Source organism: Coccidioides immitis (assembly GCF_000149335.2).
Source record: "Coccidioides immitis RS genomic scaffold supercont3.1, whole genome shotgun sequence".
Classification (NCBI taxonomy): domain Eukaryota; kingdom Fungi; phylum Ascomycota; class Eurotiomycetes; order Onygenales; family Onygenaceae; genus Coccidioides; species Coccidioides immitis.
In genome coordinates this window covers 2,041,597-2,067,924 of record NW_004504310.1, presented here as the reverse complement: position 1 = coordinate 2,067,924, position 26,328 = coordinate 2,041,597, and the positions used below count along the sequence as shown (strand labels likewise).

Sequence of the window (26,328 nt, the reverse complement as noted above, 5' to 3'; positions counted from 1 at the left end):
CTCGGAAAGGTCCTTTTTGGTGGCGTTCTAGAAGGTGTGGCAGACCGGGGACACAATCTTGGCAGAATCACTCTATCTTTGGTCAATGGATATTTATACAAAGTAACTCGATTATCAATACATTGCCATAGAGAACATAAGTCTTGCCGCCTAGGTATACACAAGTATATATTGTCTTAGAAATCTTGGGACTCATAAAACCACCAACTGGTATAGCGCGCACTATCCTGATGTGCATATAATGTCATTTCCATTTATTTCGACGCGTCTGATGAGGGGAAATAATCCTTTTCTGTTGGTTCCTTCAAGTGGTCGGTCCGGATGATATATTCATCGTCATCATCATTGTCTTTCGGCATTTCTAGTTTTCCGTCTGGCTGGTGCTCAACTTGTGAAACAGCGAGCCCATTCATACGCGAGGGGCCTTTAGCCGAACCATTCGTCAGAGCAAGTTTCCCTCGCTCTTTATCAGATTTCTTCGCCGTATCCACAGACTCAAATGTACGGCGCACGCGCTCGAAGTGCTCTAGTTCTTTTGCACTGTATAAATCGGTTAGTATCTATGTGGTAGATTTCAGAAAACGGAAGCCCATACCTAACACTTGGAACTAGCTCCTGCTGCGCCGCGAAGAAATCTTCCTCCGTTACCATAACCGCAACATCCTCCGGGCTTGCAAGATGATCAAAGAAGTATGCTGTGCTTACAGGGCCGCCGGGAAGTGCGTTGATCTTCTCATCCACGGCTGAAGCTTGGCGCGTGATGGCCTTGAGCATAGCATCAGAACAGAGTGCATATAAATCAGCTCCAGTATATGTAAACGGTAGTCGCTCTGCGATGCGCCCCAGCGAAATATCAGGGTCTAAGGTAAACTTTCGGGTGAGCGCTTCCAAGATAGTGGTTTGTTTGGCATGGGTATCCGAGACACCTAGGTAGAGCATCTTGTCAAAACGACCGGGGCGGAGCAAAGCAGCATCCAAGAGATCCGGTCTGTTAGTAGCACCAATGACAAAAACGCCACCGCCATTTTCGTCACCGCTGCTCATACCATCAAGCTCGGCAAGCAGTTGGCTGACAATTCTATCCATAACACCACCGCTATCACCTTGGTTGCCACGCTTGGGCGCAACTGAGTCGAGCTCATCGAAGAAAACAACGCAAGGCCGTGCGTCTCTTGCACGCTGGAACACACGTCGGACGTTCGCTTCCGACTCTCCAATATACATATTAAGCAGCTCCGGGCCCTTAACGGAGAAGAAGTTGAGCGAAAATTCGGTAGCAATGGCCTTGGCCAGTAATGTCTTTCCAGTTCCAGGAGGGCCGTAAAACAATATACCACTCCGCTTTTTCATTCCCTTTGCGAAGAGCTCCGGTCGTTCTAGAGGTAGTTGAATAGTCTCCATCACAGCATCCTTTACATTGGTCAGACCACCAACGTCATCCCATGTGACATTAGGAATCTTCGGAGCGCCAATGGAATCAGCAAAGTTCTTACGGGCGGCATCGACAGCTGCATCGAAGTCAGCCTTCGTGACGCATCGCGCCGCGTCCCCGCCGGAAATCTCAACATCTATAACCGTAGCCTTCGACCCTTCAGGGCTACAGGCAGCAGCTTCAGCAAGTTTCTCCAGCCGGAGCGTCCGTGCAGCCACCGCTCTTTCGACCACGTCGACTAAGTCACCAGCGACCAACGCAGCTGTTTTCACCGCAACCGAAGAAAGATCTACGTCGGGGGAAAGTCTCACGCCCAAATCTGCGACGGCGTTCTGGAGAATGCCCTCTCTTTCCTTTTCTTCCGGAGCGGTCATTTCCAATTCATGTGTGAACAAGCTTCGAATTCCCTCCGGAATTTTCTCCACATCTGTAGTGGTCGCAATGACGGCTCTAGCATCAGTAGCAATTTCTTTCATCGCTGTGACCATCCTATCCGCGGTCAAAACCTCAATATGTTGAATTAGAAGAGCAGTGCAGTCTGCACCACATGCAAAGGCTCTATCTGCCCTCGCTTTTAAGTATGCTTCGGTTTTCACATCTCCACCGTTCGCTCCACCTTCCGCAAGGATATCGTAAGCATCAATTGTGAAAGTGTGGAGGCCTATATCTGCACATGCATTGCGTGCAACTGTTGATTTCCCAATGCTCCGCTGCGTAGAAGTCAAAAGGATGACGACTGGTTTCATGCCAAGCTGAATAGCTCGAGGGCTCGTAGCTGCAGCTATAAGATCCCGTACTCGCCGCTGTGTTTGAGAAATATGTTTCCTCGGCGGCTCCATTAAAGTTCCGCGAACCCCTGGCTGTTCAGTATTGGAACGTGGGAGTGACTTCACACCCAGCCAGTACTCCCAAGTGTTTCCGTGAGTTTTTGGCACAGTGCCGATCTCGCTTCCAGCTTGGACCATCCTGGTGTTGAGACAATCAATTATCGCCACACCACCCCACTGTTCTTGTTCTAAAACATCGGCAGTCTCTCCGGTTGGCGTTGCAACATGACTGACCCGGAACCAAGCAACTCCAATTTTCTTTGCTCCGCTTGGTGTACAAGAGGCAGAATCAGAGGAAAATTCAAGTTGCGCCATTAATTCCTCATCCTGACCAGCAGCTTCGGGTGCCTTACTCGTTGAGAAGATGGTTTTTCCCAATCCCTCGTCCACACTAATGCCGACAATATCACCGCTCTTGACTAAGCGTCGTTTCAATTCGAAATGGCGCTTTAGAGCCCCGAAAAGTGCAGGCTGTAATGCTCTATTCATAGAAAGCGGTGTCGAAATCTTTAACAACGTAACTTCTTTAGCGACCGGAGGTGCCTTGGTGGAACCACCTTTTTGCTGGCTTGGACCAAGCCGCGAGGCTGTATGAGGTTGGTGAGGCGTATGCGTGGGCAATGGTGATAATTTCAGATATTTAGGATTCTGCATGTTATGAAGCAGAATAGGTGGAACCAAAACGGTAGGTGTCAAACTATGAGAGGGCATGTGTGAGATGCTTGATCGTCTATCGTGGTTTATCGAGTAGCGCAATTTGGGTGGTGAAAGCCCCGAAATTCCGTAGACTTTCGCGATCCTCCAGTCGTCGGATTCTCCGGTTTCTCCCAATCCATTCAGACTTCCAAACTTCAAGGAGGCGAGCATATTGCGCTGGGGCTCCTCAGAAGCTTCAATTCGAACCCAATCCCCAGAAAAGCAGCCAATTTTCACAAGAGCCTGCACATCGACGAACACAAATGCCTCTATGTCATCGTCATCTCGTGGTTTTGGGTGGAGAATCTCGTTCGAAATTTTGTCCAAAAGGCATTCCGCACGGAAAACTTTCCCTCCGAGTCTTCCCTGGCGTGCAGTACCGGATGTAAAGCCAGAGAGAACCGATCCCGGAGTGTGGACATCGTATCGCTTTCCGCCCGGTCGAGGAGTCGCTGATGACAAGACCGACATCACCCCAGAGGGCTGCTGAGGCAACTCAGGAGCGGCCAGCGAAATCATGTCATCCAATGAATCATCGGACATTTCACTTAGACTATGGACAGATGCATCCGTATCTGACTCGTCTGGTGGACTTGCGCTTTCGAAATCCGTGCCACTCTCTACTGGCCTGTCCTCAGCCGCGGAGTAAAACTGCTCATTTGTGTCTTCCCCTTCATCTTCCGCGACCTGATTTAGAAGGTTAAATCGGGGAGATGTTAAACCTTTAGTAGTCCGAGATTGCTGCTGCGACCGACTTTGGATGAGCACAACTTTGGTTGTGGGGACCAGAAAGCCCTGCGAAACGGGCTCACAGAAGGATATTCTCGCTGGAGGAAGAGGGTTATGGGTGATTGGGTGAGGAGGCAAGGGAAGCGGCATAACATCACCCGCGTGTAGAATCTTCTGAGCAGACAGTGCTCCTCTAACAGCGGCCATCAGCCGTTCTTCTCTCTCCGTTCGTGCCTCTTTTGAGTTCGTTTCCGCTACTCGAACTGGGACAAGCGAGTTCGCTTTCCCTTTTGTCCATAGACGACCACTTTCACCATTGAATCCGCCGCCGAATCGGCTTTGCACTTCATCAAAATCGCGCAATAGATTTTTCTCAACCGTTACATAGACAGTATCAAGATGAAGAGGGGCAACGTCCAAAATGTAAATTTCGATTCCACGATGTGCAAGGAGCGAGTTTCTCGGCGGGTCAACAGTCTGCAAAGCTTGGAGAAAGGACTGAATGGAATTTCCAGTGACTGGAAAATGCACAGTCGAATGTGATATCGTCGTAGCAGCCTTTGACTTATCGTTGAACTGGGTGCGAACCGGGATGATTGTCCAAGTGATATCCTCGACCGCAGAAAATCGCGGTATCCATGGAGCCACAGCCACGTATAATGTATCGGGAATATTTCCTGCATTTGGATTCACGAATCAATGTCAGAATTTCCAGTCCCCTGATCTCCACAAAACTGCACACAGGTTGCCCAAAACGTACCGCTTGTATTCAAGTGAGGGAAAAGGTCAAGAACCAAATCATCGGAAAGCACACCAATATCGCCTTTTATTCTATGATCAAGAATTAAACGGCCCGAAAGTGGTTTCCTGTTCGTCGGTTGTCGCAAGAAACGGGTCTTCCTCCGCCGGTCCTTTTGCGATTCTGGCACATGCTGCAATTCCCGCCCCATCGTGTCTATTGGCCTCATACACCAGCTTAGCAGGCCGTATCGCGCCCTGAATCGGCAAATGTAATGAAATTTTCAAGGAAACGATACAGATCAAGAAGCCACGAAAAAAGAACCTTGGGGGGTTGGAGCTTCGAGAGGGAGAGCCGGAGGTGAGATGGACGAAATGCGGGTGGAAAGCTTAATTCGGTAGTCAGCTTTTTGGACTTCCGATGCCGAGGTTCCTTAGCGGAAGATGCAGCCAACGAGCAACAGACTGCCAATCAACAACAGGCGCGTCTACCAGTCTTTTCAGTGGCACATGGCAGTCTGAACATGCTCTACATAACGTAGATCAAGACGCTTGTGTACGGAGTAGTGGTCAGGTACTCTTTACTCTGTACACGGCATAATTACCAGGCCGAAGGTTTCTACCTTGCAATTTCCCCTGAGCTCCTTGCCACTCGAATTCAAATAAAACAGAGACCCAACAACTATATTATACATTCAATTAGTGAAGAGCAAATCACGCTGATAAGTGGTCTTCTACTCTCAGAAAAATTCTTTCAGCACAGGCTCTTCAGCTATTGTGTCCGAATGCGCCTTGAACCTCCCTGGAGAGTAACGTCAAAAGAAACAACAACTGAAATGAATGTATTCGCCATACGACGTACTACAGACCTTGTATATCGGCCCTACATTAATTCGTCCATACAGCCTCCTTTCTTAACCGGGAGATGCGGAGACTCACAAGGGCTCCGGGTCCACGCAACGAATCCTCACAATTCACATGGAATTTTGGAAAGTGTACATTTCGAATGTAATTCAGCCACGCCATACTTTCTATTTGCAATTACCCCCAAGGTAGTCAACGCTGAGGGATTGGTACCTTGCAAGGAGGAAGTTCTACCATTTGACGACATTGCCATTACTCATATCCCCAGCTTTCGCCTCATAGGATATGTGCATTTAAATCATTTGTCCTCTCCAGTTCAATGCAAAAGAAATGCTGGGCCTAGAGGCTATATATGGAGGAGCTAAACGTCTGGAGTGCCCAAGGCGGGATCCGCTAGATCAGATGCAAGCAATGGAGATGGACCTAATCCGGAATGCCGGTCTTTATATTTCTCCGCCTCCCGAAACGCTCTAAATCATGTGACTCCATGATTCAGTCGCCAAGACCCAGCTCCAAGGCCAATAAGCTTCCACGAATTTAGGTTTGCAACAATTATAGCTGAGTTCAGTGGGTCTGTAGGCACTTCCTGACCACTCAGAGTAAAGGAATATTTAGAAGCCAAGCACCAATCAGTCCAGGCCATTCAACTACTCCGTACTACGGAGCACGGGGTAGAATCAATTTGTTTCTTCCGCCCGTTTGCCAAGGGCGCAACCCTGCCGCCACTGTTCATCGGATCAACAGCTCCAGCTCCTTCTTCCAGCCCCGCCCCGCCCTTCTGCATCTTCGGATCTGGTTCATCACTGCCAAATGCAGACCCTGACCCAACTTGGGGTCTTCGTCTCTTGGCCACAACAAGCTGGCCCAGCATGCAAAACAACTTCACTCATCTATATGGCACGCTGAGAGATCCACACGTCGTCCTTCAGTGTCTGGACTATTATGCAAGGTGACGTGACCTTTCGTGAGATCCAAAAATGGAGCTCAAGTGTTATCATTAAGCAAAGAGAGAACATCCCTGAGAGGTCTCGCTCCAGGTGACCCCTGTGCCAAGATAGCCGGCATCTCATCGCTCTCCTGTTGTGGCGGTATGGTTAACTTGGGCTTGAGCTCTTCTTACTCCTGCACCCAGCATTCCTTTCCAGCAGTGAAGAGTGAGTTCCTCTGTGACATCTGTCCGGAGGTCCCCGGACTCCGTATGAGCTTAGGGCTCTTATGAGGCGACGGTTCTTCCGCCCGCTGCCGTCCCTCGTATCAAGAATGACGCTGCCTGGAAAGTCTGATGATGAGCACCCATTCACCAATCAACAACTATAATCTCCAGTATTGCAGCAACCTTTTTACTCAGATCTTGCAGGATAAAGTCCTCAATGTCGTGGAGTGACAAGGATTGCGAAACCGGATCCAAGGGAAAGGCCCGCCACCCGAGAGCTTATGGACGTTGGGTAGCTTTGACAGCGGAGAAAAACATCTTTCCCACTCCATGCCTGGGAGTTTCAAACAGAGTGTTGCCAAAAATGGCTATCTTCCCTACTTTGATTCAACAGCCGGATATTATGCATGTGCACCGGCCAGGAATGTATCAAGTGGCTTATGATTCTGCAAGACAAGACAACATCGGAAACGATTGATGAAACAGTATACCTATTATCAAGCCTTCCACCTCGAATTATCGAAATCTTTATGGCGAGGCAATCTGGATCACATCTTCAACCAGCACTTTGTCCTCCGTAGATGGGCCACAATCCGTTTCTTCCGCTCCATTCTCTTCGCTTCAGAAACATGTTCGAGTGCTTGAACTCAGCCATAACAGCTGCAAAAGCAATACGCAAGCAACCTGAACCTTACTTGCTCGGTATCATAGCAATTCGCTTGTGGAAAGGATCTACTTACCCTCGTTTTCTGTCAGCCACCGCGTTCCAGAAACTTGCCCTCTTCCCTGCAAGGCTTCTCGGCAGCGTGAAGCTATCCAATGCGGATGACGAGCTTGCTCGACCCATCAACCAGGCACGAATACAGAGTTATATTTACGCAAGCAGAATGTCCCAAAGTTCTAGTTGGATCTTCAATTTTAACAGCCCATCGAATCCAGGCCATGTCCCTGGCAAAGGCGCGTGTGGCTCATGGATAGGGCTTATATTTTGCGCATATGTTCTCTGTGGTCGTATACACAGGGCGTACGGTGCGCCAGCTGACCTTGAAACCGGTCCTCAGTTGCCAAACAATATCGCATTTCGCGTTTGTCCCTGTTATATATGTAGGTAGCTGGGTGACTCTCCTAGTTGTGTCGTTGGACATACTCCTATCTGTTGAGTACTCAAACTAGAGTATATACAAAACGTATATGCAAATCTGTTTTCTTTTGGTCAGACTGTTTTACGGAATGATTTCTTCTACTCTTATCGCCACTGTCGCTTGTGGCGCCTTCGCTTCTCTTGTGAGAGCGGCACCACCCCAAGAATGTGTGAGTATAGGTCCTGGCGAAGTCTGTAGCCGTATCGCTAACTATCCCCTACGCAGTGTTCGATCCTCTCCAAAGCGCTTCCAATGAATGTCTTCGCTAGTGGATCTTCAACTTGGGAATTTGAAAATAAGGACTACTGGTGTTAGTTCCTTCCCCGTGCCATTTGTATAACCTGAGATCTGAACAAAATATAGCCTCGACTGCAGTTTTGGATCCAAACTGTGTCTTTCTCCCAGACACAACAGCCCGTGTTTCTGAGGCAGTCACCCTCCTCGGGGAAAACGAATGCAAGTTTGCCGTCAAAGGGGCCGGACATAGCGCCATCCCAGGAGCTGCTAATATCCATGATGGCATCATGATGTCGTTAGCTTGGTTGAATTCGTCAGACGTTCACCTTGAAGATAATTACATCCGTGTTGGAGCAGGGCAGCCACTTGGTAATGTTTTTGAGGCACTGGATCCTCACAATGTCGGAGCTGTCATCGGAAGGTTCTCCAAAGTTGGCTTGGGGATGGGAGTCGGTGCTGGTGTCTCATTCTTCTCAAACCGTGAGGGCCTGATGATTGACAACATTTTGAACTATGAGGTTGTTATTGCCAGTGGTGAAGTTGTGAACGCAAATGCAACTAGCAACCCTGACCTCTTTTGGGCGCTCAAGGGCGGCAATAACAACTTTGGCGTCGTTACACATTATGACTTGTCTATATTCAAGACGACTGGTCTCTACGGCGGCCAAGTTACCTACCCTGAAACATCCCTCGACCAGCTTGCTGATGTTATCTACGACTACCATGTTCATCAGGCGGTGGACGATGTCAACACGCACGCTCTTCCTCAATATGCTTTCGATGGCAACTCCAATGAGACCTCTGCCACGATCCTGGTTGCGTATAACGATGCGGTAGACGAGCTCCCAGAGATCATGCAGCCATGGCTCAAAGTTCCACATTCAAAGAGCACTCTCAAGAGAAGAACCTACGGTGATCTAGCTACTGAGCTTAATGACGGGTTTCCAAATGGACTTGTGTAAGTCAAGTCACGTTTACCTTTGCTCGTCTATCGTGACACTTCTTCCAAATGAGATTCAACCACCTCCATCCAGATTAGCTAACCACGTGGAATATAGCCAGGAGCAGCGAGTGTTCACAGTATACGCTGATGATCAATTTTACAAGGATGTCTGGTTCAAATATCGTCAGTGGCTCCAAAAATATAAAGATGTGCCTGGATTTTTCGGAAGCCATGCGAAGATGCCAATCACTCCCCGACAAATCGAAGAAGGAGTAAAGAAGGGTGGAAATGCGCTCGGCTTGGAAAAGGGTCCGCAGGATAAAACGTTGGGAAGTAAGTATCTTATCATATATTCTTCATCCAAGAAAACATATCTGTGGCATGAATTCGCATGGAACTGATCTTGGAGCTGACACAACCCTGCAGTCATCTACTTCGGTGTGACGTTTAACAATCCTGAAGACGCCCCCGATGTTTTCCCTGCGCACAAAGAATTCGTCGAGTCGATGATTGAGTTTGCTAAAAGCCGCAAAGTGCTTCACCCACTTATGTAAGGACAATTGAATGAAATTCATGTCTCGAACGAGACTGTAGTAATAATATGGATAAAGAAAGCTAATCGCCCAATGAGCAGCATGCTTACATTCTCCGCATATGACCAGCCAGCTATTGCCAGCTATGGAGATGAGAACGTGGCCAAGCTGCATGAGGTAGCAAAGAAATACGACCCCAAAGGTGTCTTTCAACGACTTGTTCCCGGGGGCCAGAAACTACCTGCTCAGTAGTTTCACACGAACAGACTTTATGGATTGTAAGATCTGGTCACTCCAGCATGAGAGATCGCTTGAATGCTGCAATGAAACAGGCGATCCTTTTGTTTACTTGCCTTTTCCACGATCTTGCTTGTAGCTGTTTTGAGTACTGTGGATACTCTGGGGTAATGCAGGCAGTTATATTTTGAATGGAATTTGATGGATGTCGAGTACGAATTTCTCTTGTGTCCTTCAGTCCATGCCCTGTACTCAACCAAAGAATTATATGTATGGAGGGAGACGTAATGTGCCCTAATTTTAGGCACATGATCTCTCACCTCGTCTGCTCGGACGACCTTTCTGTGAGCTATGTTTGGTGACGTCTTGGAAAAAAGAATCAAATCCCAAAAGCATACGAAGAGTGACGTAGGGGTCAGTCAGTCAGAAGATTTCAGGGCGTGTTCCTCGTTCCCCCCCGGGGAATGAAGTCGTTACCGCACCAAGGTTTTTATCTTTGATAATGGGTGCGAGCACGATATCCCTTGTGAGTACTCCGTACACACAATGTCCTCAATGGGGCCTTTAAGAGGCACTAATGTCAGATTGAAAGAAAAAAAGGTAAATGTCGATCTTTCGCCCTGGTGAGCAATTGACCGTAGTGGTCGGCGCTCCAAAAAAGGTATCGGAAGGCATCATCGTTAGGGGTGAGTCCGGCAGCCGCCCTCAAGTTTTCCGTAGGAAGCGCCTTGCATCGTGAGCGAAGAGCTGGTTTCGTTACGTCACTGCGTAAATGCCGGGGGTTCCCAAAGAAGAGTCAGTTATGAACCGGGATACGTACGGAGCACGGAGTCCAGATAGGGATGCCGCACTTCCTCACTGGACGTCCCGCGGAAACCAATGATTGGGTTCATTTTTTAAACTCCCAATGAACGGAAAAGCCGTGGATATTCGACTAGGATTCCGCGCGGGTGTCGATTTCAAACCCGGAGTTTCCAAAGGTGGGCTCTGGTCTTTTTGCCACCAAGATGTCATATTATTAGCATCAGTGAAGGTGCGGTGCAGGCAAGCAACGATTTGCCCATTGATAAGGGCCGCTACAGGCGTTACCAGACCTTCCACAACGACAAGGACAAGCATATCGACCAAAGCCATCCACCACCCCGATACAAGGCCCGAAGGACATTTCCCCAAAGCCAACAACTTCAATTTAATACGCACAAGGGTAATTATTAGTTAGTGAGTTAAGCACCCACTCCATTTGGATAGGAAATCATCGAGTTATAGCTGCTCGACATGCTTGACGCACGCTCAACCTCGAAAAGTTTATCGCTTAAAGCCCCAAATCTACAGAGCACTTTGACCAATATAGTGAAGTGTGCAACCTGGAATGCACATGTATGGATAAGCAGCTTCGTTTGGGAGTTTATTTTTATTTTTATTTTTGTTTTGGGACTTTACTGAGTCTTTGAAGTTAAATTGTATGAGGGGTGGCCGTGTGTAATGAGGTAACTCCCCTAAGACAAAGCGTAGCGCAACCACTGCCAAGTATGGCCGTATTATGATGGGGATCGATTCTGTCATTGAACCAAGGGAGCCTCCTATCGGGATTGGCTGGCTTTACCACTTCTAGCACCAACACTGGCGAGTTATTGCTGAGAAAATGTACTCCGTGCGTAAGGAGGATAACTCACTTCCCATGGATCGTGTCTCTCCAGTGGTGAAGCAAACTATGTTTCATGACAGTTGGCCTCAAGTCTCTCAGCCTGCAAGCGAGAGAGACTGATGTGGCTGCTTCTCAGTTTCTAAGTCATGGATTGTGTGGCTCATCGGCCGAGCCCAGCTCGACGCTTACCGAGTCGAGTTTAGTGGGGCGTTCCTTTTGGGGTGCGCTTTGCGAGGTGGGGATTAGCGCGGTTTTGCTGTTGAGCCGCAAAGGGGCTCCGCCGGGATCGTATCCAGCCGAATCAGCCACCTCCTGGCTCAGGGTATGCCCAACCCAATGCGACTCCTTTGTTCGCAAGGGGAAATTTTTTGTGTGAATTGTCAAATCGAATACTGCAGATGGAGCAAGGTTGCGAAAACTTTACCATACCCGTTGGACAAGAGGACAGCTCTGGGGTTGAGTGGGACGGGTGCTCAGCGATGGATGGGTGATGATGATGCAGTTTGTTGGTTTGGTGAGGTCATGGCGGTGCATTCGACATGGGGCCGTTAGCTTGGAATTTGAGTTGAGACAAACAACATTACCAAACGAGTTCAAACGGTAACGATCTCTCAACAACGCTCGACGTGCTCCATAACCAAATCGGAAAATAGGGATCTTGTGAGCCGCGAGGAAAAGGGTAAAAGTATAGCGAAAGACGAAATCAGTGCTCTTTTCCCCGGAGAAAAGCGTTGAGAGCTGGACAGCCCGACCTCATGCGTGTGTATTGAGGCTCTGTATGGATACGGGCGGGAATGGCCGTCGACGCTGACAAAGCAGCCGGAGAATTGGCGCAGGGAAAACCGGCGCGGCCAGATTGGGTTTAGTGCGGTCTTAAAGAGCATCCAATCAGAAGCCTTCGCTGCTCCGTCAATTAGGCAGACACCATAAAGCACGACTTGGCGCGTCACGCCCGCCGTCCTTCCCCTTCGTTCCCTCGACTTCCATCGTTTTTAACACCAACTGTCCTGTTCCATCCTCCTTCTTTTTGTCAGCGCTTGCTCTTCATCGCCGGCCTTCCCTGACACTCTGCCTGCAGCCCACGGCAGCATCCATTGAATCTTGCCCTGCTCGCACCGCACCGCGGCACAGCTCCATATTCTTATAACAGCGTCAATTAGGCATTGAGCACCGTCGTTCGTTCTGCTCTCTTCTCGTTCGATGATCACTCGGACACCCTCGTCCTCGGGCTCTTTCTCGTAGTTTCAATCGAGAACCGGGCTCTGGGCCGTGGTTGCGAGCAGTCTGTCCCATCGTCTGTCTCGCTCACCTCTTTTGGAACTCCGCTTGAGAACCGCACCTTTTTGGGTTTGCACTCAACGAGGCCGAGAAGATTGGATCCCTTTCTTTGGATCACCTCCTCAAAGAGTAAGTACAGCCAATTCTAGAGTTTGAATGACCGCAACCCGCCAGATCGCCTGTATCCGTTCCTTGGTCGGATTTGGCTGCACATACATGCTAACCTGCTCTGGTGAACAGGTCGACTTGTCGGACTCTGATTCTGGATAAGCTTCCACTCAGACTCGTGAGTCATAAACGGATCCCGCAAAGTTTCTTTTGCTCATTGGCTGTGGAATCCTCAGAACCGTGACTTGCACCTGGTCACACAGTATGTCCGAATCCCAGTCTCACCCGCGTCGCCGTCCCTTTAATAAGGCCGCGCCCCTCCCTCCTCTCTTGACTTCTTCGGACCATGGTAACGGCTCTTCAAACCGTGCTGTTCGACCTCATAACATGAAGTTGAGGAAAGGGGCTACCTTCCATTCTCCAACAACGCCTCCCACCGAGGAATGTGACCCGATCCTCTACATACCCTCTTTGCCTCGCCGAGCTCCCACCTGCTCACGGGCACTGGAGGAAGTTATCGCCGCCGGCGAGAGACGTGTAGCGAATATCCTCGGCCGGGTTGAACGAGACCTCGCTGGCCGTGACGGTGAACCTTCTCGCAGCAGACCTTCGTTTCCTGGCGACGATTCTCCCGTTCCTCGTGGAATCCTTGCCGCCCACATCGCTAATACTGACGCCATGGATGTCGACACAGCTACCAACCACGCAAGGCCTAATCGAAGCCGCCGTCTACCTCCCGTAGACATAAAACACCGTCGAACATCTGATAGTGGTATCGGCTCATCGATCGGTGAAGCCCTGCCGCACAAGTCCGCCGCTGGTTCAGGTAATATAACCTTAACCTCTCCCCTTTTTATTTTATTTTTATTTTTATTTTTTTTTGGAGGCATCGGCTAAATTTCCATCATCTAGGACAACCCAGAAAAAGTCCTAGCCGAAGTGCAATTACAAGATCGATATCGTATAAAAGCTCTACCATGGACGCCTCGAAGCCTGTACTCAGCCCCACCGCTGTAAAGCAGATCGAGCGCCGTATCCTTATTCCAATCCTTCGTGAAAAACATTTAGGACATTTCCATCCTCTTGTCAGAGGTGTCCCTCAACGCATCAAGCTTAACGATATCACCTGTCTTCGTGATCTCGAAAAAACACTATTGTTCCTGGCTCCAGTAAGTCAAAACCAAGAAATGGCTTGCCCGTCCAGCTCCTTACTCATTTGTCACCCACAGGACTTTGCACCTACAAGAACCTCATACATCAGCTTCTGCGACTTTACGATCCAGTGCCTTCATACTACGGTTGGATTTCTTAACGATCGCGACCAACGCAGACCTGCCGATCGCCCATACACGAATGGTTATTTCCTTGACCTTGTGGAGCAAGTGAGACAACACGCTGTCATGCTGCATTCCACTCGGCAATCCCAAGGCAAAAATGAAAACAACCTAGACTATTCATCGTATGTGGCTCTAGATCTTCTAGAAGAGTGGATGTACTTACACATTCATAGTGGTGAAGAACTCCATCTTGAAGGTGGGCTCAGCAGCACCGGTCGCCCCGCCGAACTCGTAAGACGGAAAAATGGTGTGGCCATCTCCCTGAAAACGGGAGAGCCATACGTAGAATCAAAGCCCATCATGCCTGCCATGAAGCGGTCACTTAGCATTGATTCAGGAGACGACGGAGTTATGCGATCCATGGCGCGCCGTAAGAAGAATGAACCTCCACTGAATATCAACAAGAAATGCGACCACTGTGAAAAAGTGTTCAGGAGGCCATGTGACTTGACGTGAGTACTTACTGCACTCCATTCATTCCACGGGAGAATGATATTAATCTCCAATAGGAAACACGAGAAAACACACACCCGGCCGTGGAAGTGCACCGAGCCAACTTGCAAGTATTCTAAGGTTGGATGGCCAACCGAGAAAGAACGGGACCGCCATGTCAATGACAAACATTCCAAGAGTCCACCCCTGTACAGTTGCCTCTTCAAGCCGTGTACCTACCAGTCGAAACGTGAAAGCAACTGTAAACAGCATATGGAAAAAGCTCACGGCTGGGTCTACGTTCGATCCAAGAACACAGGAAAGGCCAGCGCCCGTGGTTCCAATCGCCCGACGCCCAACATCGCCACTTCGCCAAATCTGGCTGGAGAGATGCCAACGCCAATCAGTGCAGTGGCCCCCTCTCCGTACACCTCTCCGTACCAGCCAGATTTCCAGTCTGGTACCCTAGGACATAATCCTGCAAACGAATATAATAACACATTTAATGAGGATTTCCCTCTATTTCCTGCAACACCCAACAATGGACTCGGTGAGAATGCTAGTCCGTTTACTACGCCCTTTGATTTTAGCTCTTTCCACGCTGGTCTTCGTGCCAGCGATCCACATGAGTATGTTCCTAACTTGGATATCAACATGCCTTCGGCGACCTCTGGGGCTACTCCTATAAACGAAGGTTTTGGTTCCGCGATGCTTGACCAGTCTCCCATGGATCTGAGCGATTCCCAGCTTGACTTAAATATCGACTGGCATGACTTGGAAAATGAGTACACGGCAATGAATTTACAACTCCCGACGCCGGAGTCCGTCGAAGCGTCGACTCTCGGATTGTATTCCCGGACTCCGTCCGTGTCTATTCCTTCCCCTGATGCACAGACGGGAGTTCCAAGCTTTTCTCCAAGCGGCCAAGGCAACATCATGCTTTACTCGCCTGATTCCCGGTTTGTGGATGAGGGTTTTGCCGATGTTTATGAGCCCTTGAAGAAGCCGGCCCGCGACTTCACGTTGTTTGATCCTCCTTTGGGCGGTGTTGCAAACCAGCTGGGCATGCCTCTGGACTGTTCAGAAAACGCTTTTTTCACCTGGTATAACGAATCTTGAATTATATTACTTTGCCGGTCTTCGTCGAATATATAACACAAATGAATTATACTTATGACCGCGGCTTTTGCACGATTTAATGAACTCCAACCTCCCTTATTCTGTTGTTCTAAACACTTGGGGGATATCTACTGCTGTTCTGTGTTTGATGACAAAGCCCTTCTTGATATTGATGCTAGCGGACTGAGGGCTCCCTCGGTCTATGTGCTACAGCTACCTCTACTCCCCTCGATCTTTGCCTTTGAATGTGAGTCTTGTTATATCCGTATGGGCCTCTATACCGTGGAAGTGATTAATTAGAGTGAGCAATTCGCAAGGGGTGTCAGTAGCTACGACTGGAGGTGTGACTTTCCTATCTTCTGCTCTTGTTGGATACTTCTTTATCTCTTTGTGTCTTTGTGCTTGAGCAGGTATCGCCGATACCTAGGTAGGCAGATTATTAATACATACACATATCTCAGGGTGGAAATTTGATACTTCAAGCTCCGTAAAATGCAAAGAAACAATGAATCAAGTAGGGTATTCTTACCTAATTCAGAGTACCTGTTTTGGCCATACGCGCCTTCCTGTAATGCTACTGGGCAGTTTCCAGGTTCGGGCAAGTTGCACGGATCAGAGGAGGCTGAGGAAGGAGGACAACATCGGGTCGCGGCCCGATCCGCACCTGCCTCACTTTTTTCTTCTCCCGGGAGATTGTTTTCTGCTCCTTTCATTCCCATCGTCCATCACTCCAGAGCTGCGCCACCTGCACGTGCTCAGCCCAACGAGTGGACCTCTCGAGGACGTCGCAACGACTGCACGCTAAACTTGATACTTCCATCAAAAAATGACATTGAACTGCCTGCATATATAAAGAGTGATCTAGTTGACTACCTATATATCAATTCTGCAATTCCAAAAATCCGAAAGTCCCAAAGTCCTAGGTTCGGTTCGCTCAAATAAACCAGCACTTGGCCTTGTGTAACATACACCTCGGGTACTACATTCTATTTATACCACGACTAGTCCCAGAAACCTGTACGCTTTTTCTAGCGACACTCCTGAGTCCTCCTCATTTCTCCAAAAAGGTGATATACAATCTCATTCAACTTACAGTTGGGGTCGAGGCTGCTTCAAGATGACATCCAGCATGTCGTTTGTCTGAAGAAGCGTTTGGTTAGTATGGATACATATTATGTGGTGAACAATTGTGCAATTTTGCCTCTTCCAGTGAATTGTCACTGAACACTTACGTAAGTGAAGACGTCGTGGCCAAGCATCCAGGGCTGGAACTCCTCGTCGGACCATCTGTTGGGGTTCCAGGCGTCATTCTTCTCGGCTTTTTCGGCCACTCCCTTCATGGCTCGATCTCGAGCCGCTTGCTCGGGCCCGTCTGGCAAATGCCAAATATAACCATTCTCGCGCCCCGCCGCTTGGATTCTTTCGCAGCGGGGCTTTCTGATAGTCTCAAATGCACGGAGGAGTTTGGGAAATTCCCGGATCGATTTTGCTCTATCGAGACATTCACCCAGGGCAGCGCCATCCTCAATAGCCGTAGCAGCACCCTTTGAACGGCGGTCTGGTTAAGACACCCGTTCACTGTGAGGAGCCTACACACATGGAGGACTCACCTGTGCCAGATAGGGCACCATAGCATGAGCAGCATCGCCAATCAGAACAACTTTGCCACTGGGACTGACCCAGTTTGGCAAAGGAGGCAGATCTGCCAGTTTCCACTTCAAGCAGGACTTCACCTTCGCGAGAACCTTGTTGATCGTAGGGTCGAAGTGAGCATAGTACCTTCGCATTTCATCCGGATCCCCTGGCTCGTTCCACTTCCCGGCTGCGGCCTGGCCCGGGTACGAGAGGACTAGGTTATACATGGCACCTTGACGGATTGGATATGCCATGATATGGCGTTGATAGCCAATCCAACAGTTGGCGTCCTCTTCATCCATGAGGTGCTTGACTTCGCTATCAGCGAGCATCTCTTCCGCCGAAATTGTCACTCGAAAGGCGCAATTCGGCGTGTCATTCGCTTCAATCTCTTTCTCAGGGATAACTGCGCGTCTGGTTTTGGAGCGGATACCTGGTTCATGACGTCAGGACGCTCCAGAAAATTGAGCTCTTGCACGCACCGTCCGCTCCAATTATCAAATCTGCCGCCAGCTTCCGTCCATCAGCCATGACGGCAGCAGGGCACCGCTCATCCACATATTCTACAGGAGTGCCAAGCATGATTTTGGCTCCAGACTCCTTGGCGGCTTCGAACAAGATCCGTTGGTAATCGGCACGATGAATCAACCAGTACCTGTCAAAATTGATTAGGCAAGGCCATACAGATGGTAGAAAGGCCATACATACGGAAACCCATACTTCCTCTCCAAGACGCCGCGGAAGCGGGTCGATCCGATAATTTCTCCAGTGCAATATCTTCTAAAGCAAAGGTTCCTTGGCCACACAACCTTCCCAAGAAACTTTTCCGTCAATCCGTATGAATCCAAGATCCGAGTACTATTTGGCGGTATTTGGATTCCCGCTCCGACTTCATTGAGATTGCTGGCGGCCTCAAGCACCGTAACGTTATGACCCTTCCGCGAAAGGCAGATCGCTGCGCCCAGCCCCCCGATACCTCCGCCAATGATCAAGATTTGAAAGCAATTCCGGTCCTTGCTTACCATGCTGGCCGGCTTTCAGTTTATGGGTTCTTGCTCGCGGGTTTGGATTTTTAGGGGAGGATTTTGCGACTCTCTGGCTCTCTCTTCACGACGATGTGAACAATGGCTTTGTTGAGGGAACACATGGATCCCCACCCTCGCGTTTTTGACACTCCGTAGCGCCGTGCTTTTACGGAGAGCCGTTACTGGATACGATTCCGGGACTCTTGGCTGCAGATCCTAAAACTTTACGCAGCTGAAAGCTCACTGTTTATTCCGATGGACGACTTCTACGGCTATGCTCCGGAATAACATGCCGCCAGAGCGGCCTCGCGTTCAGAGCCGTCCCGATTGCCTTGAAGGAAAAAATACGAACGATGGATATCCCCACGCGGAGACTTGCGGGAAGACCGGAGAAAAGCCAAGGTGATACCCCATTGGGTATAGAGAGAAATCCGGATCGTATTCCAACGGCCTGATTGGAGAATTGTTTCCCAATCATTCCGACTTTCATTCTTGTTGAGCAGCTCGTTAGCTTCTGTGTGACAGCCACGCAGAGTAATGTCAACAACCCCGCCGCAAGACCGTCTGGGAAAGAAAGATCAAGACAGAAGCCCTCCCAAGGATCTCAGCCTCAAATGGAGGACAATGTTCCTCAAAGGACAGTTCATAACAACCTCCTGACAGGCTGCAGTCAGGGCCGTCTGATGATCCTTTTAACTGGCCAAAATGGAGACAGAACACCCAATTCTTAATGATCGTGGTCCATTCATTGTGGGATGTGTAGTACAGCACAATGGGGTGCAATGGGTCTTTTAGCTTTTCACCATTATTAACCTCTGCCAGCTAGTTGCATATCCATTCTGGAGCAGAAGCAGTGTATTCTGGGAATTCAGAAGGGAATCTCGAATTGAAAGGGACTCCTCGCTTCCCTAGGTGTCTCCTTTCTCCACCGCTTTTCTCGCATCCTCATACGCAGTTTCGCATACAGGGTCATCTTCTGCCATGCAAACATTGCTGTCGTTGTTGAGACGCCGACTGCGTTTGGGGAAAGGTTCAATTTCAATTCCCAGCGGATTGATTATCATCGGTTGCGTACTTGGCGAACACCTCACTGGGCCAGCGTCTGATTGGTTTTTATAATTACCTCTAATACCCCGTGTTCAAGAGGGAATCCGGATTGTCCCAAAATACTACAATCGTACTAGGCCCAGAGTAGCGCTGGAGGCAGGCCGCTTTAGTAACCTGGTATGATATTTGGAGTCCCTTGCGCTACTTTTGTGGCTCTCTTTCACCCTTGCTCGTCCAGTCTCTCGAGATAAACAAATTCCCATTGCAGCTCACGTGGGAAGTCACAAAGTGAAAGCTGGCTAAGCACCAAACAACAACACATCTCCCATCCGAACGGCGTCTAACTACAGACAGGTTGACCCCGGCTGGTATCAACCTTGGCTGCGCTTGCCAATCTATGCTATGGATTGGCTTGTTTATGTTCTCCCCCAAACGCTCGCTGATCTACCTTTGCGAGCAGGCAAAAGCACGGAACGCGGTGGTTGGCGGGATTGATGAAGGGAATCAAGTCATCCGAATTTCAGACAGAGTCGTAGTTAAATACGGGTACGGGGTTACTCCAGGCGAGGTAGCGACTCAGCAACATGCCTACCAGCACCTTGATCGACGGGTTGTCCGTGTCCCGCAGGTCTGCCGCTTCTTTCAAGACCGATCTGATCCTTTATGGCCGAAAGGCTATCTGTTTATGGAATATATTCCTGGAAAACTCTTGAAGAACTCGTCCTAAACATTGACGATGTCTCTGAGCATCTAGTGAATATTGTCTCCGAGCTTGCGGCAGTTAGAGGTGGTGATATACCAGGGCAGGTTGATGGGGGAATGCTTCAAGTCTACTTGTGGGGAGATAACGGCACAAGGGAGATTTTTCACTCCATTGATGACGTGAATCACTGGCTCAACAAACGACTCCAACTCATCAACAAGGAGATAGATCTGCGTCTGTATCCTCTTGTTCTCTGCCACCTCGACCTCTGCCGCCGGAACATCAAGCTGATGGAAGACAACTCAATATGTCTGCTTGATTGGGGCCATGCGGGGTTCTTCCCGCGATTTTTTGAGGCAGCTGCTGTCTCAAGCATCAATGATAATGCTGCTTATGGGAACAGCCTCCACAAAGCAATTATAAAGGAAGCAAAGCTGACAGAGAGGGGGGGGGGGGAAGAATGTGTTAAGCTGCTCCTGAGAGCCCGTGCTGCTAGTTTGCGGTATATATTGTGAGTCAAAACACGGGAAAATGTTCTGGATTGGATTAACTGTTGTACAGCGAACCGCGGGAGGGTGCAGCCTTTCCAATTGGTAATGATTCCTTGCCCCCTTTGCCACCTCTTCCGCCTATAGAGCCTTGAATGTGTTAGCAACCAACGTGGGACTGGTCAAAATTACAGGAAATATATTTTCTCCAATACGTCGCAACTATTGTGCTAATGAGTTGAAAAATGGAAGTCGCAGTCCTCCACGGCGACTCAGTAATATGTGTGGGACTGACTCAATCTGGAGTAATCTTTCCGACCTTTGCACTGAAAGCAATGCATGATTTGGGCCTGGATGCATGGCTATCCTGGAGGAGTTCCGGGGAGAAAAAGAGCGAGGTGCAAGGTACCTTGGAGTGATAAACTTTGCAGCAGTGAGAGAGTGATGGTTAGCACATATATACTTTTCACCGAAAACAGCTCAGACCTTCTTTCGGAGCAGAGTGCTGGTGTTTGACCACACGTATAATTATAGAAAAAAAGATTGTGGGATGTCAAACAATTCGCTTTGCGTATACTCCAGAGAGGGCTTTTGAGATATAGCATGTGCATTTCAATCTTGAGCTGCGTTTTGCCGTGTAGATAGCTATTCGTAGTCAGTATTGTGAAGGAAAAAAAAAATTTGACACCGGTTCGCTAACCTAGGAAGTATGTAACCTCCATTAAGATTTGACTTGGGTTAGCTTTGCCTCATGTCCATGGATCAAGGGATCTCCAGTCTCCTCCCAAGACATGCTTTTCACGGCGCATTCTGCAAATCCGACAATCAGGGACGTGTTACTCGCCCGAAACTTTCGTGGATAGCCGGATATATTTATTATTAGCGAATGATAGAGGGGAAGCCATAAAGTTCGCCGACGCGGGTCCAGACCGCAAGCCTCATCTCAAGGCTGCTTCGTCCTGAATCCGCGGAGATCAGCCATCTAGTAGTGGGACATATACTCCGTACAGTAGTAGGAATTGGATCCTTTCTATAGTTATCTTTAGAGAAGCACATAAGGGTTCACACAGAACACAACAACAAATTGAACCAAAAGGGGGGGTGAAAAAAATAATAGAAAAAGAAGTGCCAGTTCAGCTGGACCTGTATTATGCCTCCCCCGCAGCCCACCCACCAAGGGTCGCGTCAGTGCCTGACGCGTTCAATGATGGTTGTGGCTGGGCGAGCGAGCACACGGGGTCTCTGCGGGCAGCAAGGAGGTCTCTGTGCTTTTGAGTGAAATCCATATGTGAGACTACGCTGCTGGTTTGCACGACAAATGGCCATGCACTCCGGGTCCGGCGGCATCGAATTCGAGCACATCTGCAGCGGTTGCGGGCAGCTGAGGGGGAAAAGCAAAAAGTTCCTCCCTGGCCAGATGGAGCCGGCGGGTGACGTGTGGCGCAAAGAGTGGCTAATGACCACACAGCCCAAGCTACCGCCCAGCCAGTGAGCGAGCGAGCTGGATAGGGCGGGCGAGCCAGCGTTGCTTTGGGAGTGGGGTGTGGATTGGGGGGGGGGGGGGGGGGGAAGATAATTTAGCAAGAATGGATGCTCACTTGAACAAATGTTCTCTGTGAAGAGCTGGAATTATGTTGCTGGTTTGTGTTCAGAAGTGGCTGGAACTCTAAGGCGCTAGTTTGTAGTTAAAAAAGCACCTGGAGTGCAGGAGGCGTGTGACGGTGATTACGTAGATTGCGCAATGCTGCCTCGACATACAAAGACAAGCCAGCCAGTCTCCTGCGACAGCAAGACAGATCCCTGGATTTCTTGCTCTTGATATCGGCTGTCCTCCGTGGTCACCCTGTGCGGCAGAATGCATAGCACATTCAACAAACATTGACTCTGCATCTCTTGGAAGGCCGTTGGTGTTTCCCGTGGGTCCTTTGTGGGGTAGGGAGTGGTGATCGTGATGGCATCGCGAGGAATAACTTCCTACTTTCCAGCTCCCACTATCTTACAATACTACCCAGCATTTTAAGCAAACAGTTTTTTTTAAAGAAAAAGCTTTAATTTGGGCCCTTTTCGCTCTTTTGGAACCATATCCTTACACACGCTTCACACAGAAGCAACAATCGCTTAGCCGCCATCTACGAGCTCCAGAGCTCAGTGTGTGCCTATCCCAGGCGTCCGGTGCGGAGTGCTGTGAAATCACCATTTACACCCTACCATTCCAAGCCTCTTTCTTTCGTCGTCCTTCTCTTCGGTATTCGACTCGATATTCACCCGGAAGATGGGAATTGGAAACGGAAACGAAGACATGGGTCCCCCACCGCTCACCCAGGTGTTGACGGGGAAGCAGGAACACTGTAACCACCATTTTTTTTTTTTTTTTCTACCTTTGCATCACCCCCTTTATAGCACTGATTTAAAAATTCTTGGCCCGTAGCATACTGATGGAGGCGTGACCATTTAGATCTTAAGCGAGAACTGATCAACCGCCAAGTTCGGAGCGAGATCGCTGAGCTCAATTCTCCAACCGCACTCCGCCGCTTCGGAGCTCCTTTCAAATCTGAGTTCGGTGAAGTGGCTCCTGTTGACTCGGAACTTCCCATTCTACGATACATATTCGTCCGTCACGTTCGCAATTTTCCTTTCCTCGATCAGGCGAAGGAGGAGGAGTTCTGGCAGGCTAAACTGCAAGTCGTGAGTTTTCACCGGGAACAAGGGCATGATGGCTCATCCGGGCTGCTCATTGACACGATTACTGATGGGTTATCCCGTTGTGGTTTGGGGGGAAAATATTAGTTCCTGGAATCCTTCGCCAACAAACACATCTCTTCCTCTGAAGACCGTCATGAGGTGACCAAGCGCCGTAAGCTTGCCCTCAAATGCGAGAAGTTGGTTGAATTGATGATGGTCTCGGGCATACGCACATCATCGGGATATGAAGAACGGATACGGTTTTCGGAAATAGAAGTGGTCGATCGAGGTGCCAACGAGCAAGGATTGTTGGTCAATGTTCCTGACGGACATTCAATAAATGGCTGGGATGTCAACGTCGCGGGCGTGAGAACTACGCTCGTGAAACGGACTGTCAGGTATCATCAGCATGCGGTACGGTCACTAGCCCCTCTGTCTATGACTATAAAATCTAATTTGACCTGTAGGAATTTCTGCTCAGGGTGCGACGGCCAGGGAAACCGGATATCTATGTTGGCCGCCGTTTCGGAGACTTCGCTAAGCTTCATACCAGGCTCCGAACAGAGCTACCTGGCAAAATTCTCCCGCCACTACCAAGGAAAAACAAGAGCTCTATGTCTGCTCTTCTAGGAGGCGCCGATGATGATGCGTCCTCAGTGTCGTCGCTTTCCACGGAAGCTGGACCGACAGAAGAGAACGGAAACGGTTCCACTAGGAACTTGCTCGTGCCGAATTCTCTAGGACACTCTCCATCACTTTCATCGCTGAGATCCAGAGACTCAGCAAGAGGTTCTGGAGAGCTAAAAGTTGAGCCTGTTACGTTGTATCGTGAGCAACAGCGAGTATCCCTTCGGGCCTTTTTGCGGGTGCTGTTGCAGAACGACCGCATAGCCACCTCCAAAGCTATGGAAGAGTTTCTAACTGCAAACCCTGTAACTTTGAACGAGGAAGAAGAGATGGATATACAGCGGCGCAAAGATATAGATGCAAAGAGAATAGAGGAGCAGAGGCAGTTCTACGAAATTGCCCGAAAGCGTGCTAAGGAGTTGGACGTTTACATGGAAGAATTTCGACAGGATATCGTTGAAAACAGTAAGACTCCCTATCTTGCTTTATCACTTCAAAAAAAATACGAGGTTGCTGATGTCTGTCGCATCTTGAAGATGGCTTAACGAAGCTTTTCCATGAGATCCGTATCAAGGAGACGGTAGAGGATCTAAGTCCTCAGTATCAAAAATTCGCTGAGTGGCTACGGATCGAGTGAGTTTGCTCCCTTTGCCAAATGTTGTCATCAATATATGATGTTAATCTTCCAGGGTTGCTGCGACTATATACCACCTTTTCCTCGCTGAAGACAATTCGCCAGAGTTGTTTGCCCAAGCTAAAAGAATCCATTCACTGGTCCCCTATACTATCCTTAAAAACGTAATTCGAATTGCCAATCCTGCCGCTGTTATGACCGGCGTGTTAGACCTGTTCCTTGCCCAGCCGTTTGGATCCAGATCCCTACTTCAAAGGATATTCTCCATGGCTATCCATGATGGAATGAAGGCATTCCAGAAATCCATCGATGCCCTGTCTACTAGAATAGGCGATCCTGTTTTGGTTGAAAAACTCCGAACATTTACATATGCGGATGAGGATCTGAAGAATCATATTCGGCAAGAAGCAGAAGATGACGACGTGGATATCATCGTGGCAATTTTGCGCTCTGAACAAATTCAACCTGAGCTGACCACAAGTCAGATCGAGAAGGTATTTAACTCGTACGTTGGTTGGGTTAGCGCTGTTGAGAACGTACGGAATACCTTGTCTTGAATGAATACTAGATATTTGCTGATGAAAATTTCTATCCTAGATCAAGGATGTAATGCTGCAAGATGCGCAGTGGTTTGCGTACTTGAAACAGCTGCTTAAGCTGTTGACAAGGCAGCGAGACAAAGCCATGATGCTTAATATAATTGAGGAGGTATCTACTTGATGACTCCCTTGTCCTAGAAGTAAACGATAGACTGACACATTACAGCCCGTGACATTGCAACTTTTCCGAGACCTCTTCACCATATTCTACGAGCCACTTGTGCGGGTTTACAAATCTGCGAATGTTTATAATAGTATCACCGATTTTGCGGCATTTGCAAACGATGCGATATCCGTGGTTGAGAAGGCGCAGAGACAAGACGTCTCTGCAGACCCAAATCAAACAGTACAATCCTTTATAGACCTGTGTGTCCGTCATCAACAGAGTTTCTATAAGTTTGTCCATGAAGTCCATGTTCATGATAATGGATTGTTCGATGCTCTTATGGGCTGGCTGGAAGATATCCTGGTATTTCTTCGAGAAGGGCCTGCGACCACCCTTGATATGAATGCGTTATTCCAGGGAGCGGTTTCCATGAATCAAATCGACAAAGATGTGGCCATCCAGGAAATCAACTCTCTTATCAAGTGGCATATGGACCGCAAGAAATGGCATCACGACAAGACGAAACAGAAGATGGCGGCCGAGGGAACCCCGTTGGAACCCGTTCCTGGAAGCGCAACGTTCAAGGGTAGTGATTTCGGGTTGAACGAGGTATGTGCTTATTCATTTGCCTTGTAGTATGTACTTATACCCCTTCAGGCTAACAAATTTATCTAGGCCGACCTCGACGACTTGGCTATTTCCGATGCTGCGTCGGATACCTCAGATGAAGATTCTGCGGAGGACGAACTCGACCCCATCGCCTTAGAGCGGAAACGTCGTGCGAAGAGGCAAGATCGGTTGCGACGAACGGCTGGAGAGCCAGTGAAACCGGAAATTCGAGAGATACTGAAACTTCAAGAGTCATTTACTCTGATGTTGAGGCATGTTTTGGCGGAATAGCGCCCGCATACCTTCCCTGAGATTCCCCGTATTGTTATCATTTGGTTAGTTATATTGTTTGAGGTAGAAGTAGGCCTTTTTTTTTTTTCTCCCCTGGTGGATATGGGGGGCTGTAGTGAAGTGCTGCCAAAGAGGATGCGTTTGGTGGTTGGTTAGGAGTTGTATTCCGCAGGCTTGTTTCTTTATTGTTATTGGATACTCTGTGATATGGTTCCTGGTTGGAAGCTCGAGATAGAGGTGCAGAGATTCTCTGATGGAAGTCCTCCGTACATAGCTAAGTTATTGTTAATGTCTTTCGATCTTCATGTTTCTGGCTTCTGAACTGAACCGTGCCCTGTGCGTAGGAGGGTTGCATATTTACTTTGTGGTTGTTTTTTTTTTTTTTTGGCAACAAACTACATATATGGGTGTGACGTGGTGTGGTGTGGCGAC

At 48.9% G+C, this 26,328-nt stretch overlaps 8 protein-coding genes across 8 annotated transcripts; 5 read left to right on the top strand and 3 right to left on the bottom strand.

Moving 5' to 3' along the window:
• Positions 1 to 218: 218 nt before the first annotated feature.
• CIMG_02347 (peroxisomal biogenesis factor 6) lies at positions 219 to 4,909 on the bottom strand. The gene is made up of 3 exons (XM_001248575.2): positions 4,445 to 4,909; positions 596 to 4,361; positions 219 to 540 (listed from the first exon to the last, which is right to left on the bottom strand). Exons 1-3 carry the CDS (start codon positions 4,650 to 4,652, stop codon positions 255 to 257), a joined length of 4,260 nt encoding a protein of 1,419 aa, XP_001248576.2. The 5' UTR covers positions 4,653 to 4,909; the 3' UTR covers positions 219 to 254.
• An 852-nt stretch (positions 4,910 to 5,761) lies between these two features.
• On the bottom strand, positions 5,762 to 6,157 carry CIMG_12696 (uncharacterized protein; the record flags this gene model as incomplete). Its single annotated transcript, XM_004445619.1, has 2 exons — positions 5,762 to 5,872; positions 5,948 to 6,157. The coding sequence occupies 2 exons, from the start codon at positions 6,155 to 6,157 to the stop codon at positions 5,762 to 5,764; spliced, it is 321 nt and encodes a 106-aa protein (XP_004445676.1).
• Positions 6,158 to 7,602: 1,445 nt separating this feature from the next.
• On the top strand, positions 7,603 to 9,546 carry CIMG_02348 (uncharacterized protein; the record flags this gene model as incomplete). The annotated part of the gene is made up of 6 exons (XM_001248576.2): positions 7,603 to 7,750; positions 7,807 to 7,891; positions 7,945 to 8,776; positions 8,877 to 9,094; positions 9,188 to 9,311; positions 9,396 to 9,546. Exons 1-6 carry the CDS (start codon positions 7,631 to 7,633, stop codon positions 9,544 to 9,546), a joined length of 1,530 nt encoding a protein of 509 aa, XP_001248577.2. The 5' UTR covers positions 7,603 to 7,630.
• A 1,627-nt stretch (positions 9,547 to 11,173) lies between these two features.
• CIMG_12695 (uncharacterized protein) lies at positions 11,174 to 11,728 on the top strand (the record flags this gene model as incomplete). The annotated part of the gene is made up of 3 exons (XM_001248577.2): positions 11,174 to 11,186; positions 11,313 to 11,397; positions 11,575 to 11,728. 3 exons carry the CDS (start codon positions 11,174 to 11,176, stop codon positions 11,726 to 11,728), a joined length of 252 nt encoding a protein of 83 aa, XP_001248578.2.
• A 442-nt stretch (positions 11,729 to 12,170) lies between these two features.
• On the top strand, positions 12,171 to 15,925 carry CIMG_02350 (zinc finger transcription factor). Its single transcript, XM_001248578.2, has 6 exons — positions 12,171 to 12,583; positions 12,695 to 13,388; positions 13,475 to 13,731; positions 13,792 to 14,021; positions 14,073 to 14,351; positions 14,409 to 15,925. The coding sequence occupies exons 2-6, from the start codon at positions 12,827 to 12,829 to the stop codon at positions 15,448 to 15,450; spliced, it is 2,370 nt and encodes a 789-aa protein (XP_001248579.1). The 5' UTR covers positions 12,171 to 12,583; positions 12,695 to 12,826; the 3' UTR covers positions 15,451 to 15,925.
• Positions 15,926 to 16,429: 504 nt separating this feature from the next.
• On the bottom strand, positions 16,430 to 18,110 carry CIMG_02351 (salicylate hydroxylase; the record flags this gene model as incomplete). The annotated part of the gene is made up of 6 exons (XM_001248579.2): positions 16,430 to 16,478; positions 16,544 to 16,590; positions 16,683 to 16,994; positions 17,061 to 17,518; positions 17,568 to 17,740; positions 17,794 to 18,110. 6 exons carry the CDS (start codon positions 18,108 to 18,110, stop codon positions 16,430 to 16,432), a joined length of 1,356 nt encoding a protein of 451 aa, XP_001248580.2.
• A 1,631-nt stretch (positions 18,111 to 19,741) lies between these two features.
• Positions 19,742 to 20,375, top strand: CIMG_12694 (uncharacterized protein; the record flags this gene model as incomplete). The annotated part of the gene is made up of 2 exons (XM_001248580.2): positions 19,742 to 19,785; positions 19,832 to 20,375. The coding sequence occupies 2 exons, from the start codon at positions 19,742 to 19,744 to the stop codon at positions 20,373 to 20,375; spliced, it is 588 nt and encodes a 195-aa protein (XP_001248581.2).
• Positions 20,376 to 22,099: 1,724 nt separating this feature from the next.
• On the top strand, positions 22,100 to 26,120 carry CIMG_02353 (PX domain-containing protein). The gene is made up of 9 exons (XM_001248581.2): positions 22,100 to 22,696; positions 22,804 to 23,033; positions 23,136 to 23,444; positions 23,498 to 24,122; positions 24,194 to 24,290; positions 24,347 to 24,827; positions 24,889 to 24,999; positions 25,057 to 25,605; positions 25,672 to 26,120. The coding sequence occupies exons 1-9, from the start codon at positions 22,621 to 22,623 to the stop codon at positions 25,894 to 25,896; spliced, it is 2,703 nt and encodes a 900-aa protein (XP_001248582.1). The 5' UTR covers positions 22,100 to 22,620; the 3' UTR covers positions 25,897 to 26,120.
• Positions 26,121 to 26,328: the final 208 nt, after the last annotated feature.

Coding starts and splice junctions, on each gene's coding strand:
- CIMG_02347 (XM_001248575.2), bottom strand. CDS start 4,652: ATGAGGCCAATAGACACGATGGGGCGGGAATTGCAGCATGTGCCAGAA. Junction 4,362..4,444: donor CCCTCACTTGAATACAAGCG/GTACGTTTTGGG, acceptor ATCCAAATGCAG/GAAATATTCCCGATACATTA. Junction 541..595: donor GAGCTAGTTCCAAGTGTTAG/GTATGGGCTTCC, acceptor CGATTTATACAG/TGCAAAAGAACTAGAGCACT.
- CIMG_02350 (XM_001248578.2), top strand. CDS start 12,827: ATGTCCGAATCCCAGTCTCACCCGCGTCGCCGTCCCTTTAATAAGGCC. Junction 13,389..13,474: donor CAAGTCCGCCGCTGGTTCAG/GTAATATAACCT, acceptor TCCATCATCTAG/GACAACCCAGAAAAAGTCCT. Junction 13,732..13,791: donor CACTATTGTTCCTGGCTCCA/GTAAGTCAAAAC, acceptor TGTCACCCACAG/GACTTTGCACCTACAAGAAC.
- CIMG_02353 (XM_001248581.2), top strand. CDS start 22,621: ATGGGAATTGGAAACGGAAACGAAGACATGGGTCCCCCACCGCTCACC. Junction 24,291..24,346: donor GCTGAGTGGCTACGGATCGA/GTGAGTTTGCTC, acceptor TTAATCTTCCAG/GGTTGCTGCGACTATATACC. Junction 24,828..24,888: donor GGGTTAGCGCTGTTGAGAAC/GTACGGAATACC, acceptor TTTCTATCCTAG/ATCAAGGATGTAATGCTGCA.